The sequence below is a fragment of the Brachyhypopomus gauderio genome, chromosome 19 (genome assembly GCF_052324685.1).
Source record: "Brachyhypopomus gauderio isolate BG-103 chromosome 19, BGAUD_0.2, whole genome shotgun sequence".
Lineage (NCBI taxonomy): Eukaryota > Metazoa > Chordata > Actinopteri > Gymnotiformes > Hypopomidae > Brachyhypopomus > Brachyhypopomus gauderio.
The window spans coordinates 5459165-5476105 of NC_135229.1; the positions used below are offsets into that span (position 1 = coordinate 5459165).

Sequence of the window (16941 nt, forward strand, 5' to 3'; positions counted from 1 at the left end):
AGGAACTACACAGAAATCTTTAAAGCTATCAACAACAATAACCCCAACAGGTCAATAACCCCTCAATGTCAACTACCCCACACCCAATTACCCCTCAACAGTTATTGCCCCACCACAGGTAAATACCCCCTCAACAAAACATTCCACATCTAAACAAGCTTTTAACAGGAGCTACACAGTAATCTTAATACCCATCAACAACAATAACCCCAACAGGTCAATAACCCCTCAATATCAACTACCCCACAGCCAATTACCCCTCAGCAGTAATTACCCCAACAGCTAAACTACCCCTCAACTGCAACTACCCCTTTAGCCAAATACATAAGCATCAACCACACCAGTCAATTTAGTAGCTGATGCCTAGTGCTACACTGATTATCATATTGATGCCATTTGTCTATCCTCCCCTTCTATCATTCCATTCATCCTTCCATCCTCCCATAAGAATGCATTGACTTAATCAATCCCTTAATTTTCAAGATATAGTGATCAAACTTGGTAAAATGACTCAGAAGCTGATCCCTAACACTACACTGAATATCATATTGATGTCATTTATCTATGCTCCCCTTCTATCATTTCCTTCATCCCTTCATCTTCCTATAGTAATGCATTGATTTCATAAATCCCTTAATTTTCAAGATATAGTGATCAAACTTTGTAAAATGAATCAGGAGCTGATGCCTTGCACTGCCCTGAATATCATATTGATGCCATTTGTCTATCCTCCCATTCTATCATTTCATTCATCCCTCCATCCTCCCATATTGACCCATTGATTTCATAACTCCCTTAATTTTCAAGATATCGTGATTGAACTTGGTGAAATGAATCAGGAGCTGATGCCTTGCACTGCCCTGAATATCATATTGATGCCATTTGTCTATCCTCCCGTTCTATCATTTCATTTATCCCTCCATCTCATAGAAATGCAATGATTTAATCAATCCCTTAATTTTCAAGATATAGTGATCAAACTTGATAAAATGACTCAGGAGCTGATGCCTAGAACTGCACTGAATATCATAGTGATGCCATTTGTCCTCCCCTTCTATCATTTCATTCATCCCTCCATCCTCCTATAGGAATGCACTGATTTCATCAATCTCTTAATTTTCAAGACTTGGTGATCAGACTTGGTGAAATTACCCAAAAGCTGATCCCTAGCACTACACTGAATATCATTTAACAGTGATAACATTGAAACAACCTTTAACATCATTTAGCAGGTTGTCAACATTTAAACAGCCTTCAACATCATTTAGCAGGATATCAACATTAAAACAACCTTTAACATTAGGAGGTCAACAACATTCAAAACAACGTTTCAGCTGCTTTGCAAGCCAACATAAAGTTTGTTCACAAACTTTGCCTATCTAGTTTATGTATCTAATTATTGTTGTCATGGTGACCAGCATCGGCCAGAGGAGTATGGATCTTGCTTCCTCTCAAGGTTTCTTCCTCATGCCCTTGTTCTACTCACTGGGGACTTGGACTGGGACACTTGTAAAGCTGCTTTGTGACAACTACTGTTGTAAAAAGCACTGTACAAGTACATTTTGATTAGATCTTATTTGAAATGTTAAGTTCAGTGCAACAAGTGTTTATGTTTCAGCACTCGTTTCTTGTGAAAATTCTAAATATTCAACATATGCACATGTTTGTGCACATTCATGGTTATAGTGCTGTTGAATATGCAAAAATATGCATTATATATGTAGAATATGCAAGGAATCATGGCTCCCATATTCTGTCAGGGCTATTCAAGGCCACAAACAGCAAATACTGTCTCGTCCCACTCAGTCTTATCATAGAAACTCCATGTCTACTCATCGTAAACTCGTGGGCCCCCCTGCGCACTCATCCCATACATACCCCATAGTCATCCCTACTCCACCCCAAGCCCACACAACTCCACCTCCATCTCCATCCTCACACGGAGCCACAGCTGTGGTGAAGCAAGACACAACGTCTCAAGATACAGAAAAAAAAACCCACCAAATCTTTTAAGGCTTTCTGTTGGAGAAAATATTGCCACCTCTGCTTGAAAGTGAATGCAAAGGATCATAGCATTAGTGGTTCTCTTTTCACATTTCAGGAATGTTCTGATGGGTGCCATGGGACATTTTGTCTCTGTGATATTCCTGTCTCCTTGACGAGTCCAAAGTGAGAACAAATTGTACCCAACGTCCCTGAGGAAGTGAAGCAAGCCTCTCCATGGAGTGTGTCCTTCAGCCTGTATGGAGTGGCATTTCTGACAGAAATAAATCTTACATCCAAGACCCCTGGCTAGTATAGATTTTGAAAATGATATCTTACAAAAAATAGACAAAGCAGAAATAAACTTTCTATACCAACTTATGTTGTTTTACTATTAACATTACGAATGTTTTTGTATTAGGCTGTGAGTTACTGATGAGTTAAGATGAGACTTTATTGTAGCATTGTGTTTTATCTGGTTTTGTAGTTATGTGAACATTAACCTTCTAGTGGTTCTCACACCTGTCTACAGCTGCTTGAGGAAGCAACCAATTTTCAAAAGCCTACAGTGATACACAACATGCACAACTGTATGAAATTACTGTACTAAATCACTGCACAACTGTATGACATTACTGTACTAAATCACCGCACGACTGTATGACATTACTGTACTAAATCACCGCACGACTGTATGACATTACTGTACTATATCACTGCATGACTGTATGACATTACTGCTGAACCAGTGATCATTACACATATCATATGCATTACCTGTTTCACACATGATCTTATGAATGAAATGTTGGTATTTTGCTACACCTGTTTTTAATAGTACAGAACTGAAGGTTGTTAGCCTTCAAATTACATTTACTGGTACAAATTACATTTACAAGAATGACTTGCACACTCAGATAAGGGCTTTCACACTCAGATGAGAGCTTGCACACTCAAATAAGGGCTTGCGCATTCAGTTAAGGGCTTGCGCATTCAGTTAAGGGCTTGCACACTCAAATGAGGGCTTGCACACTCAAATGAGGGCTTTCACTCAGATGAGGGCTTGCACTCAGATGAGGGCTTGCACTCAGATGAGGGCTTGCACACTCAGATAAGGGCTTGCGCACTCAGATAAGGGATTGCACACTCAAATAAGGGATTGCACACTCAAATAAGGGATTGCACACTGTGAGGACATGCACATTCAGATTTCGTTCTCACGATAATGGCAAAGTATTTATCTATAGATTTATTTTGTGGAAAAATCTTCATTGGAAGCGTTTTTGGCTGGATAAATAAAATGAAATTAAAAATATAAACGTTGTGTATGAATGGGCATTTTCCTCCCACAAACCCTTACAAAAACAAACAAAAAAAGCTTATAATCGGAGTGGGGAGGAGATGAGAGTGTTCATGTCTTGTTCTTCACTACAGGAGAGGAGCCACGGCATATCCTGGGAAGTATGTGAGAAGTAGTGAAAGAGCTTGATGGTTCTGAAGAACATCAAAGTTCAAGAACACAATCTAGTTTTGGTACATGTGGAGGTCTCCAGTGGTTTGCTACTGTTCTAAGGTTTTAACACATTCACATAACACATTTTAACATGTCCATAGGCTATTTGTGCTAATGAAGCACATTATTATGTACTGGCCACTTTGTGAATCTTATCAGATGATATGATGAAGTTAAGAAAACCAAACACGCACAATTTGTGATACACATGAAATTGGAGATGGAAAGATTCAAATGTTTTTTTTTAAGAATTTAAAAAATGTTTCAGAATTTCTTCAACACCCATGGTTTTTGTTTTTTGTTTTCTTGCCCAGTACACTCCAAAATCATTACTAAGAAAGCAAACATGATTAAAACAGATTTGAATTCAAAGTAGGCTACTAAAACATTTTGTTGCAATGCGTGATTCTTATTCATCAGTGATTTCGCACTAATAATTTGTCAAGCAAGTGAGATTCTGGTGATTTATTCATTTTGGGAAGTAAACTACACTCCTGCAGGTCTGGTGATGCAAATGAATGCAAAATAAAACTGAATAATATAAATAAATAGGCATGGTTGAAGATCAATAAGATGAGACAATTCAGACATAAGACTGAATAAGGAACCTCCTTCTACCAAAGACCTGCCTCAGCGAATCCTGAGAGCAGAGAGTCTGCATCTTCGCAGCAGAGCGGGGAAGCTGACAGGAAGGGGGATGTTGGCGAGAAGGTCCAGTGTTACTCCAAAACCTGAAGCTGAGTGTGAACACCCACCAAATCACACACAAGAAATCAATATGTGAAAGTGGGTTGACATGACGGATTTGATCGTCAGCTCGATCAGCGGCTTCTGGAGTTGTCAGGCATGCACCGTTAAGAGAATGAGCCTCTTCTCTTTGACAGCAGAACCTGCAGTAATTCAGAAAAGTCCAGTTGGAGAAATACATTCTTGGATGATTATGTACGAGTTATACTCTCGAAGGCACAAAATGACCAGGTTTTCTTACACAACCTGCTAAAATCATAATTCTCCCTAATGTCTTTTTCCTGACAGCATTTCTAGTCCAAAGCACTGTTGGATATTGAGCATATCGCTTTGGATATTACATATTGAATTGTATTTTGTTGACGGTGAAGAGAGTTTTTAAGTGTTTACGTGCAGAAAAAGGAACCAACACTTCTACTCATTATACAGAAGTGGAAAATCCTGCCAAACTATATTATGCTAATGACAAAACCAGGAACCTGACATCAATCCACACGCCACCCCTTCCCGCTCGCTCGTTTTAAAATGTGTTCATAAGTGGAGTAAGGACAAATTTGCTGAAGAATCACTTCGCATTCGGGCTCCGAGCGAGCTACACCACTGGTTCAGAACATCAGAGGGGGAAGTAAATAACCTGTTTCTGCTGGGTCAACGCTGAGGGGCAACACCACCCCCGCGTTAGCTCACGCAAGTGAATTCACTTTGTGAATCTTATCAGATGATATGATGAAGTTAAGAAAACCAAACACGCACAATTTGTGATACACATGAAATTGGAGATGGAAAGATTCAAATGTTTTTTTTTAAGAATTTAAAAAATGTTTCAGAATTTCTTCAACACCCATGGTTTTTGTTTTTTGTTTTCTTGCCCAGTACACTCCAAAATCATTACTAAGAAAGCAAACATGATTAAAACAGATTTGAATTCAAAGTAGGCTACTAAAACATTTTGTTGCAATGCGTGATTCTTATTCATCAGTGATTTCGCACTAATAATTTGTCAAGCAAGTGAGATTCTGGTGATTTATTCATTTTGGGAAGTAAACTACACTCCTGCAGGTCTGGTGATGCAAATGAATGCAAAATAAAACTGAATAATATAAATAAATAGGCATGGTTGAAGATCAATAAGATGAGACAATTCAGACATAAGACTGAATAAGGAACCTCCTTCTACCAAAGACCTGCCTCAGCGAATCCTGAGAGCAGTGAGTCTGCATCTTCGCAGCAGAGCGGGGAAGCTGACAGGAAGGGGGATGTTGGCGAGAAGGTCCAGTGTTACTCCAAAACCTGAAGCTGAGTGTGAACACCCACCAAATCACACACAAGAAATCAATATGTGAAAGTGGGTTGACATGACGGATTTGATCGTCAGCTCGATCAGCGGCTTCTGGAGTTGTGCTGCTCACAAATGGAGACGTGTACTCCTGGCAGGAAACGCAGAGGAGATCGGCGGTGCTGCCCTGTTCAATATTCATTTCACGCTTCTTGATATTTATGGGATCTGCAAACCATTATTGCGTTACGAGGTCGTTCGACTTGGCACCGAGAGACCAGAATGTCCAAAAGGTTGCCGTTATTTGATTTGGGAATCGGATGTGAGGATCATACAGACCGCATCAATCAGCGTCAAAGCAGCCGTAACGTGCAGCTGTAAAATGCAGGCCTAAATAGATTAACAAGACCTTTCATAGGCTTGCTTGGCTCAGTCGACTTCTCTCGAAGGAGGATGAGATACGTGTTTCTGTTTCCTGTTCCAAATCTACTCGCTCTGATGGACAGGAAGGTGGCTGAGGTGGTTTCACACGTCTGTGGAGTAAAGCCAACCTAACTGCATAGTGCTTAGAATACGGAAACTGCGCTGATGATCATTTTAAGGGCTGTAGAGCAGTAGCTTCGGATGTCCCCCTGGGCCTCACCGCACCGAAACGACCACGGCCTACGTGAAAATTGCTAATGCAAATTTGCAAAACAGCCGTATGACCCGCACAACTCTGATACCTGAAATCCCAGCACGCGGTCGCTTGAGAGGACGGCAGCCGAGATGGCACAAGTTCGCACCTGGCGGCTACGGGAGCCGTGTCAAAAACGGCGGCACGGCACGCGGACACGCAAACACGGAGCATTTCCCCATTTAGAGGAGCCCAGATGGTGGTGCAGCTCACCACAATTATCTGGCTGCCTCCGCACGCATGCAAAGCAGTTTATCACATCTCAGAATCAAAATTTGGGCTTTTCGCTTCAGCCGACTCCCTGACTGAAAAACACAATTTAGCACACAGAGAATGCACCTCTCAAGACTGCCAGATACTAGCTGTCCATGATCACGAAGCTGTGAGAAAATGTTTAACTGCTAAAAATTCTTTATAGTGTATTTTATTTTCTCCAAATATCACCATACATACAGCTATGGTTCTCCAGAGACGCAGGACATGTGTCCTGACCTGTGTGTACTGAAACACAGGGTCAGGCATGCACCGTTAAGAGAATGAGCCTCTTCTCTTTGACAGCAGAACCTGCAGTAATTCAGAAAAGTCCAGTTGGAGAAATACATTCTTGGATGATTATGTACGAGTTATACTCTCAAAGGCACAAAATGACCAGGTTTTCTTACACAACCTGCTAAAATCATAATTCTCCCTAATGTCTTTTTCCTGACAGCATTTCTAGTCCAAAGCACTGTTGGATATTGAGCATATCGCTTTGGATATTACATATTGAATTGTATTTTGTTGACGGTGAAGAGAGTTTTTAAGTGTTTACGTGCAGAAAAAGGAACCAACACTTCTACTCATTATACAGAAGTGGAAAATCCTGCCAAACTATATTATGCTAATGACAAAACCAGGAACCTGACATCAATCCACACGCCACCCCTTCCCGCTCGCTCGTTTTAAAATGTGTTCATAAGTGGAGTAAGGACAAATTTGCTGAAGAATCACTTCGCATTCGGGCTCCGAGCGAGCTACACCACTGGTTCAGAACATCAGAGGGGGAAGTAAATAACCTGTTTCTGCTGGGTCAACGCTGAGGGGCAACACCACCCCCGCGTTAGCTCACGCAAGGAAAAAGACGTGACACATCAAGGCAGACTGTCACCAATGGCAAAAAACATCAACTTATTTTGTCAGCAGTTTACTGACAGTGAGTGATCACAGGAGGGAGATTAAACCATAATTCGGTGTAAATTACAGGCCTAGAGTGCTGATTCGGAGAATGAGAAAGGAAGATTGGGAAGGGTACAAATTGGTCCCAGTCGGCTAGCTGAGCACTGGCGTGGTATATCTAAGGAAGACGCCAATGTTGTCCTTTGATTAAAAAGTAGAACTTGCCAAAGCTGGAATCTGACTTTGTTACTCTGTGTGAGTCAGTAAAACTTGTCACGCCGTAACACAAGAGTGTGCTGGGCGCCTCGCCGAAATGCAGTGCCGATATGAAAGTCGTTCTCTGCGTTCAAATACTTTGGGTTATTTTTTTTTATCAATTCTGTCTGTGTCATCAAAAATGCAAAATGCTGTTGATGATGACCTGCAAACTTCATTTATTTGACAATGATCAGAACACAAACTAACATCACTTCAGATATGAATGCGTACTGACGTTAGAGAATTTTCAAGTGTGACTGGAATTAAAACTCCATGATGAAAAATGCAAACCAGGAACAATGGACAAACAGGGCCAACAGCAGAGATGAAATGAAAAAAATGATCAAATGTGAAATGTCAGAAATGTACACAGTCTCACAGAGGCAGAGTTGTCTTAGTGATGCATAGATATCTATGAACATTTCAACAAGAGTATGAATATTATAGCATGACCTATGAAATAATTCAGTAGTGCATAATATAGCATATAATATAGCATAATAAAACATTCTTACTGTTATATCCCAGAGGGAAGAAAGAACATTGCCTCTCATTATAAAATATCTTGCTGTCTTGTCTCCTGTCTCTTAAGTGGCAATCAACTCAAATACCTTACATAATACAGTAGGGTTGAAAAATCAGAGTCTACTACAAAGAACTGCTTCTCTGAGCTCCATTGCCTTGGTCTAGTGTTAATGGTTTTCAGCAGAAGTCCTTCTTTTAAATGAGCACATGAGCAGCGGTGTCAACAGTGTACGGGGGGCCAGTAGAGTCAGTATCAGGTGTTTGAACTTCAGAGACGCCACTGCACGCTGTATAGTATCAGCAAACGAGTGCCACTGTTTCAATATATGACGTCAGTTTTAAACAAATAAGCAAATGATGCAATTGATGAGCAAGCAGGATATTTAAGCATATTTAAATTTCATACAAAGATGCACTAAACACTGAAAACATTGTGTCAGTTTTAAATGTGTTAATGTATTCCCGAACGGAAAGTGGCAATTGAATAGAATTTGGATTAGTGACGAAATGCAAACAGATTTAGGAGGTCATGTAAGCCTTTCAGAATCCTGTATTCTAACTCATGCATATTGGATGTGGATGCTAATAATGTCAACCTAGGAAACAATGTGCAGGCCAAAACACACTTCTGTCTCCTGTGTTTGTAGTCTGCATATGATGCAAAACAGATTTTTTCCAAGATTCCACTACTGACATTTCACTCATGCACATGTTGAGTCTCCAAGGCAGGTGGAATTTATTTAATAGATACATTTTAACCAGCAACTCTTTATGTCTCTCTCACATACACACACAGAAAGAGACAGGGAGAGAATATAGCCATGTAGTCAGATACATGTGTGTATGTGTATGTGTGTATGATCTAAGTCTGGTGTGTTTAGCAGCCCAGTCTGTAGCAAGACTGTGTGGTGTTTATGTCAGTATGTCCGTGCTCCATCCACCAGTGCTCGGTGAATGAGGGCCGTCTCAGAGCAGGCCACGCCCTACATCTCCCTGGCTCCAAGCTTTCTTCTGTCTTGATCACAGGCCGCACCAAAGGGACCGGAGGAAACTCACATGGCACGTGCGCCATCCTTCATTTAGGTATCTACGACTCTGCGGCCTAGACTGAGAGGCCCGTTGTGCTGTGAACGAGTGCCTTTCCTGCATGGTAGCGGCGAGAACCTGGAGCAGTAAGACGACAAGCGCGGCAAACCGCGACAAACGCGTTGAGAGGAATCATCGGGTTTTAGCAGAGTCATGCCGCAGAACCGTAACGCCAACACTGGACTTCACACGACTGATCGAATCACCCTCACGGGGATCTCGACAGCATTTCCTCCTTCAAAAATCAGCGAAACACGAAGCTCAAAGCTCATTACGCCAACCTGCTGCCAACCCCACAAGACGGCGTGGAAGCACTTTCGCGTCTTAAAGACGGAGGAATACCATAACAAGGAGAAGGATGACAAATGATACATTTCATGCCTCGTCTTAATGATCCGTGTGGCGAGATGTTGTTTATGCGTGGGCGGTCTGACACCGTTATTTTTCTGCTTCCGCACTTAATTAGCGTTCCCTTCTAAATGACAGGAGATCCATCCCTAACAATTATTATTATGCCTTCGTATATGAATATACGACACCATTATTTTTCAGAGTGGCAACCTCTTGCCGCAGTCAATACAGATTCGCTGCGTGGCGCTTTCGAACTTCTCTCGTGCGCCATGATGCAACGGTGAAAACATTGTAGAAAGGTTTTCATTTTGGGTCTGAGGGATGCGGAGTGCAGCGGGAGGTTCGGAGCCGCACGCCCTCCGCGTCTCGCCGTGCGCCGCCCGTCCGCGCTCGTTAAAGCAGAGCCGGGGCCACTCGAGCTCGGCCTCGCGTTCGGGAAGACTACAGAACCGACGGTCCTCCATAGCGGTGACAGCAACAGTGTGGTGGAGCACGTCTGCAAAGGCTGATGGGAAATGCAAATTCGATACGCAGCACTGGGAGTACATCCCGCTGCAGTAGCACCTGCCACCACAGTATGCAGGACTTAAAGAGACCACCAGGGCGGCGCTCCTGAGGCTGGAAGGGGGTGTGGCTTGAGCTGATGGACACAGACACCATCCATCTGTCTATTTCCTGTCACACTCCCTGGTTCTTAGTACATACTTATCTTTAAGTACAATACTCCGTTCAGGAAGCAGTTTGCCTCCTGAATCTATTTGCCTACCATTACTACAAAGTGACATCATTTAGAAGAGTAATTTGGCGCTAGTCTGGACTTCAAATGCAAGTTAAGTGATTTAGAGACATCAGTGTGACACTATAGCACATCGAAATAGTCTTCTGCTCAGATGCCATAAGCAACAACCATGCTCTGTTAAACACATTAAATACATTAACCACATTTAGGGAGCAGATGGTGTCATAATTTACATTAGTCTCTTTACAGTAGTCTTTTAGCCACAAATGGAGCACAACACTGCAGGAAAGACACACACACACACACACACACACACACACACACACACAAACACACACAAACACACACACACGCATACAGTCCAGCCCTTCCCTGATTGGTCATTCATTACCATTAGGTTGCTGTAGGTGAAGTGTGTCAAAGTTTCCTGGAGCTGAACCGATGTTGCTCACACCCTGTACTATAGTCTGAGGAGAAAATTATTATATTGCAGAATAGGAGCTTTTCAGTGGAGCTGGCTTCATCTGCGCAGGGTGGGAAGACACCCGACACCCGATTAGCAGGGTAGAACCTCAAATTGACCCACATTTGTTTCCTTCTTACACAATGGGGAACTTGTTATTGCTAAGTAGAGATTTCAAACCAAAACAAAAAACAAAAAAGCTAACTACATAAGGAGCCAAGAGCCTGCTGATGTTGTAGGGCTTTCTCTGAGATTGCACATTTCTACACGGACAAAAACAATGGGCCGGTTAAAAAAATATTTGGGACAGGAAGTGGGAAAGGGAGAGAACATGAAGAATATGAAAGGTATCTTTGCCCACAATCTGAGGTGAATAAGAGAAGAGTGAGAGCACAAGATCAATAAGGAAGTGATTTTATCTATTGTACAAGCAATCATTGCATTTATAATGTTTTTCGATGATGCAACAACTTCTGATTTGCAACACTGACATACATAACAAACCGCCCACAACAAAAACACCTGTGAACGACAAAAGACAAACCAGAGCCTCACCTGCTCGATGCCGTGCAGAAACTTACAACGTGACAGCGACGAGGTTCGGAAGCCAAAACGTAGGAGATACAGGGGCAGATGATGTAGGAGATGTTCTTGGCCATCCAGCAAACAGAGCAGGTGGTGCCAGGGCTGTCCAGACTGCAGCAGCTCCACCCAAAGAAAAGGGGCGGAGTCCAAACCAGGAGAAAGACCCGGGACGAAGCCATCCCTATTGGCGCCTTAGTGTAGTTAGTGGCGTCTGTTCTTGCCAGGCCCGTGGTATGGTACTGCTTATGTGAGAGCATTACCGAGGAGATGAGGGACACCATGCCTGCAGGGCACAAAGATACTTCACTTGATAGCACAAAGATACTTCACAGCATCTACTGACCATATAACAGGCTGGGTTACAATATGCTGCAACAGAACTGGTGGTTAGGCCTTGAACAGGCAGGCAGTCGTGTTCCGCTTCTACTGCGGAGAGTAAAGGAAGATCGTTGTTGACAGGTAAGGACATATGGAATATAAAACGTATGGAAGAAAAACAAAGGAGTGATGAAGCCTAGGTTAAATGTTGAACCTAAGGTCACGGCTTTAGTGCCTCATCTATTCCGTGTGTTGGATGTGTGCTCTGATCCGAAGATGATCCACAGGCCTGTTCTTTATAGCCATTGATTTCCAATAATAGCTTTAGGAAGGCTAAAGCCATGTTGTGTCCTAAAGGTACCCAACGACCACTCTTCGTTCTATCCTCCAAAAAAAAAAAAAACATGTAGCAAATAGACCAGCAGGTCCACTCTGGTATGTCTATACGGATCCACGTAGGCGATAGGCGTAGGTCTGGGAAAAAAAAAAACATCTATACCTGCTATACCTTCATAACCGTGTCCACCTTCACAACCCCAAGACTGTTTTTAAATGTTTTCAGCAAACACTGGGGATTAAAACCTTTTGGATTATAGAGGTGGATTATAGAGAGTGAAAAATGGAAAATACATGAAGTGTGAAGGTCAGGAGGTCAACGATGCATTCAAGCATGAGGTCACTGCTGCAAAATAAAGGTTTAAGGCCCTTGAAGTTAAGCGGCATCCAATCGCAGTATTTCACTGTGGGCAAAGGTATCAAAGGAAAGAGCATTCTAAAAGAAGAAGGAAAAGGTCTGGTTCTTAGAATTTAATATCGCAAAAGGTTTAAAGGACTGGACTGCTTTACCCTTAAAGTGTTGACAGCAATCAATATCAAGTGTCAAACTGACAATTAGTGTCAGTCGTCCGTGTCTGAAAGGAATCTCATTTGACTTTGAATGCTTGAGTGTCACAGTTTCCTCTGTGGGCCGCAATTAGAACACAGATATTTGCATTATCGAGTGAGGAAATTCTCTATCGCAGCACTTGCAATTTAGCCGCTTGAACAGTCAAAATTTGCTCCCAGACATCACGGTTTGTTCCGTCTCGTTAGGGAAATGCTCCGAACGTTTTGCGGCGGTGATCTGCTTGCCGTTTCCTCAGCACGTATGTAGTGATTTGGAATTACTGGCAGCGCGAGGACAAAAGACTCGCAGATTACGGCGTCGGCTGTGACGGAACGGAGTGACGGAACGGAAGTGCTTGTGTCGAACGGAAACGGAGAACGGCTCAAAGAGGGAAAGAGATCCGGCACCTTCTCCTACACGGCCGCAATCAATTTGCACAAAATGTGTAACAATAGGATTTCCGTTGCGTCTATTTGTGTCCATATTGCAAAAAAAAAAGCGAAAATGCTATTCTTGCCATTCTTTTTTGGGTAATTTTTATGTGTTCTCTGAAAAACTGATGTGTAAAATATGTGATGGCGATTAGGGAAAAAAAAAACTATATTGGCTAGTGCTATAGCCTATTACATAATGCACAATCCCACTTTTTAAGTTTGGCTTGGCGGACATGTAAAAGAAGATTTGCAGGCCCATCCTAATTATTATGCATCCTATTCATTTTATGCTCAAACTGCTGATTAAGGATTTGCTCCATAACTTTTTTCCATTACTTAATATACCACCTAAAAAACCACCCGTCCACAAAGCATTAGAATGAGGACTGCACCACGGGGATCTGAAGTATCTCGAGTGTTAGTGTCTCTGAACTGATCACTGGGGTTGATTTCAGTAGTTCTCAATAAACAGGTTTTGATGAGCGCACGGCCATATGGCGACAGGCACCAGAGTGAATGCAAATGAGGATGTGACTGTGTAACATGATACCCAGAGAGCAAACAGACAATGGGCATCTTTGCTCTCATTAGATTTAATGTGATCAGAATGAATAGTTTCTTTGCTGAACATCTGAATCACTGGAGTGTGATATTTTGGATGGTACAAGGGGAAAAAAATACTTGGCTCTGGGAAAAAAAATGTTCATCTCGTCAGCACGAGCCATGTGAACAAACAATGAAAGTCCAATTAACCTTTCTTACAGAGCTGAATGGTCAGCTTGGCCTTAAAACTAAAGACTAAAATGTTAATGCACTCCTATCCTCTGTATAATGTTCCTTTTTAGTACTACAATCATTATTTCGGCCTAAGGCACGTTGGTCCATTATTTCAGCATGATTCACGCTGCGTTCTGCAGAGTCGGTTAAGTTCCATAGTTCGTTTATTCACTTTGTAGTGCGCCGTGTAAAACTAAAGGTGTTATAGCTAAAATAATTGTGGCCACGAGGTGCCTACTGACTGTGAAGTATATAATCAGCTGTAGGGTTATTTTGAGGTAATCATTATAAAGGAAGGTTTATGTATTATGGACCAACCTGTTCCACTTACCTGCAGGGAAGCTCTATGGCATGTCATTAACCGAGCTCTGGGTTCAAGTACAATTTAATGGAGGGGGTGTCTGTGAGGACACGTTCTGCTCTTTAGTTGTGGGAACAAGGAATGTGAGATCAAGGTATGAGTGAACAGAAGCACAAAAAAGAAAACCATAGAAAGGGTGAAGCGGATGATGCCTAATTAGAGAACGGTGACAAAGAAAATGTGCAAGGAATTTAATGAACACCATCTCTAGAAGAATACCCTCCATCTTCTGACCTTCTGAAGCTGAGACTCGCCAAGGGCAGCGGAAACGCTCCACACTGCCACACTGTCATTTGAAGTTTGGTTTATTAACACTAGAAGTCCCTGAAATTTCAACCACCCCCCTGAAGTCCCTAAAGAGGGTCCAAAGAACCTTAGTCCAAACTGACACCTCTGGTGGCTCCAATTAACATCCATTCATTTGCAAAAGTGTCCACTGCCTGAGGAATCAGCAGGGGGGAGAAGAGCTGAACTTGCCTCCAGTGTTATGTAAATGAGGCGTGTGTCAGGTATGGGTGGTTGCTGCTGAAAGCTTGCACCTCCTTGGCTGCCATATGAGACTGTGCAAGATCTCTTGCAAGAAGTCTCCTCATCTACAGAACCATATGTTTGAGATTTGATTTGTGAAAGGTTGAAATAATGTGAAATTGACACAAACATAATATTTGAATTATAATGGCATATAAGTGGCATATTGATTAGTCAAAATGGCTCTGATATTTTTAACCTTATTTTAAGTAGTTTTGTCTTTTGAAAAACTGCTAATAGGTATAAATGTTTTTACATAAATGTATACAAAAAACCCTCAGCTACTTAAAATAGAATAATATTATTGAGCAATTTTAACTTATCAAGATCAAGATTTTGCAGTGTGTCTCTTCCAAATACAGCCATAACCAGCAAACAAAAATAGGAAATTTAGGAAATCTTACCAAAAGAGATTTCACTACTACAGATTTTCACTACTCTCTGAAAACTAACAATGTGTTGTGTGTGACGTTTGTGACCCTAGGCTTGAAAATTGCTTCATATGGGCTTTTCAAACTTTTTTTTTGGCCCACCTCCAACCTTTCACCTTTGGAGGACAACTTTGTTTTCATGTAAGGATCAAAAGAAAACAATTCTGTATAATACAGTACAATAGTGATAAAAACAATTGGGGTTAGGTGAACCATACAGGACAGGAGAGAAAACAGGAGAAGAGAAAAGAAGGGGAGAGAAAGTAAAAAGGGAAAAGACAGAAGAGCAGAAAAAACAGCTCAAATGACCACTGCAATGATTCACCAACTGCTGCTACTAAATGAAGAGCAGAAAGTAAGACATACAGCACAAATGACTGATGTATGTGTGTGTGAGTGTGTGTGTTTATGTAAGTGCAACATAGGATAAATGTACATAATGTACTTATTAGCAAGGCCCCAGAGGCCAGAGGCAGGCAGAGAAAGACCAGGGAACCCCACCCGCCCACGGCCCCTCCAGGATCATGTCCAAAGCCTGCTGTGTACTGGAAACCTTTGCTATCCTTGCTTCTCAGTCAACAGAGTAAGTGAAATGTGTGGTGACATGGATTTTCATCCACATGTAGGTGGCTACAGTCATCTTTCTCTTTATTATAAAACTGACAGACATTATTTGAACTATAATTCCAAAACATATCAAGTCTAACTCCTTTGTACTTATTTTGGATTTTTTTCTCACTGCAAAAGGTGACATGATTATTGGTCAAAATAGCTAAAGTTCAGATTTCTCTGAAAGGGTCTTTTCTTCTCCGTCTGAGTCAATGGATCAACATAGCTCACACTATCACCCATCCCCCGTCTACCTAGAAATGGCTGCATGACAAAGGATGGCCTCATGGGATGCAAAATACCTCAGCACTGGCATTGGCAGGCTCAGGTAGAAATGTAGTAATGTTAGTAATGTTTTTCTTCTAAAAAAGATAAGTGGGTTCAAAATAACAATTTTTGAAAAAAATGACCAAATTAATTGTGATGATCCACCTCAAAAAAGGTCATGCAAAAGTCTGTAAGCTGGTCCTGAGTGTGTCTGCCCATCCCCCAGCTGCATTGTTGTGCAGGGGACATGCATAAGGTGAGAGAGGCAGTCAGAGGGCCTGGCTGAGAGCAGCAGCTACAGAGGACATGATGTAAGTTTAGAAATATATACAATAAAGTTGAAATGTTCTCAACAGAGCACTCACATACAATTATCCACTCAGTCCGCCACTCCCTCATTTGGGGAGAAAGCTACACTATTGTGGCTATTCCCCACTTTAGACAATTTAGACAATTTTTAATCATGGAGGGGTCTGAAATTTTCGTCTTAGGTGCATGTCCTCACTGTATTGGAGTATTTTATTGTCTGAGTGAAAGAGAAACAAAATGGGGTCACTAAAGTGGGAATAGCCACAATACTGTAGCTTTCTCCCCAAATGAGGGACTGGCAGACTGGGTAGATAGTTGTATGTGAATGCTCTGATGAGACCACTCATGAACAATTGTGCAAATGTGAGATGTGTCGACTGCTACAGATACACGTGTGGCAAATGTACCAGGGAGATACCCTGGCAGTGCCAGGCATGTTCTGGCAGACTGCTGAGTGACTGCTGAAGTGCTAGTCACACAAGAAGGACATGCCACTCACACACACACACACACACACACACACACACACACACACACACACACACACAGCCCTGCACTGCAGCCTATTGTAAATATGTGTGGAATTGTTTTATTCCTTGTATTTTTTGTATAATTTTATGGCAATAATAAAAAGCATGGAACATAAAAAAGCATGGAAACATAA

The 16941-nt window shown here is 41.9% G+C and overlaps 1 protein-coding gene across 4 annotated transcripts in view; it reads right to left on the reverse strand.

Annotated features, from left to right (window-relative positions):
- The window catches only part of tmtopsa (teleost multiple tissue opsin a), a 41059-nt gene that overhangs the window by 21023 nt on the left and 3095 nt on the right, over positions 1-16941 (reverse strand). For all 4 annotated transcript variants that reach the window (XR_013122421.1, XR_013122420.1, XR_013122419.1 and 1 more), the window contains exon 2: positions 11328-11640. Coding sequence is in view for 1 of the 4 variants with exons in the window: in XM_076981951.1 (XP_076838066.1) it covers positions 11328-11640 (313 nt within the window). In the remaining 3 variants the exon portion in view is untranslated. The remainder of the gene's footprint in view (positions 1-11327; positions 11641-16941) is intronic.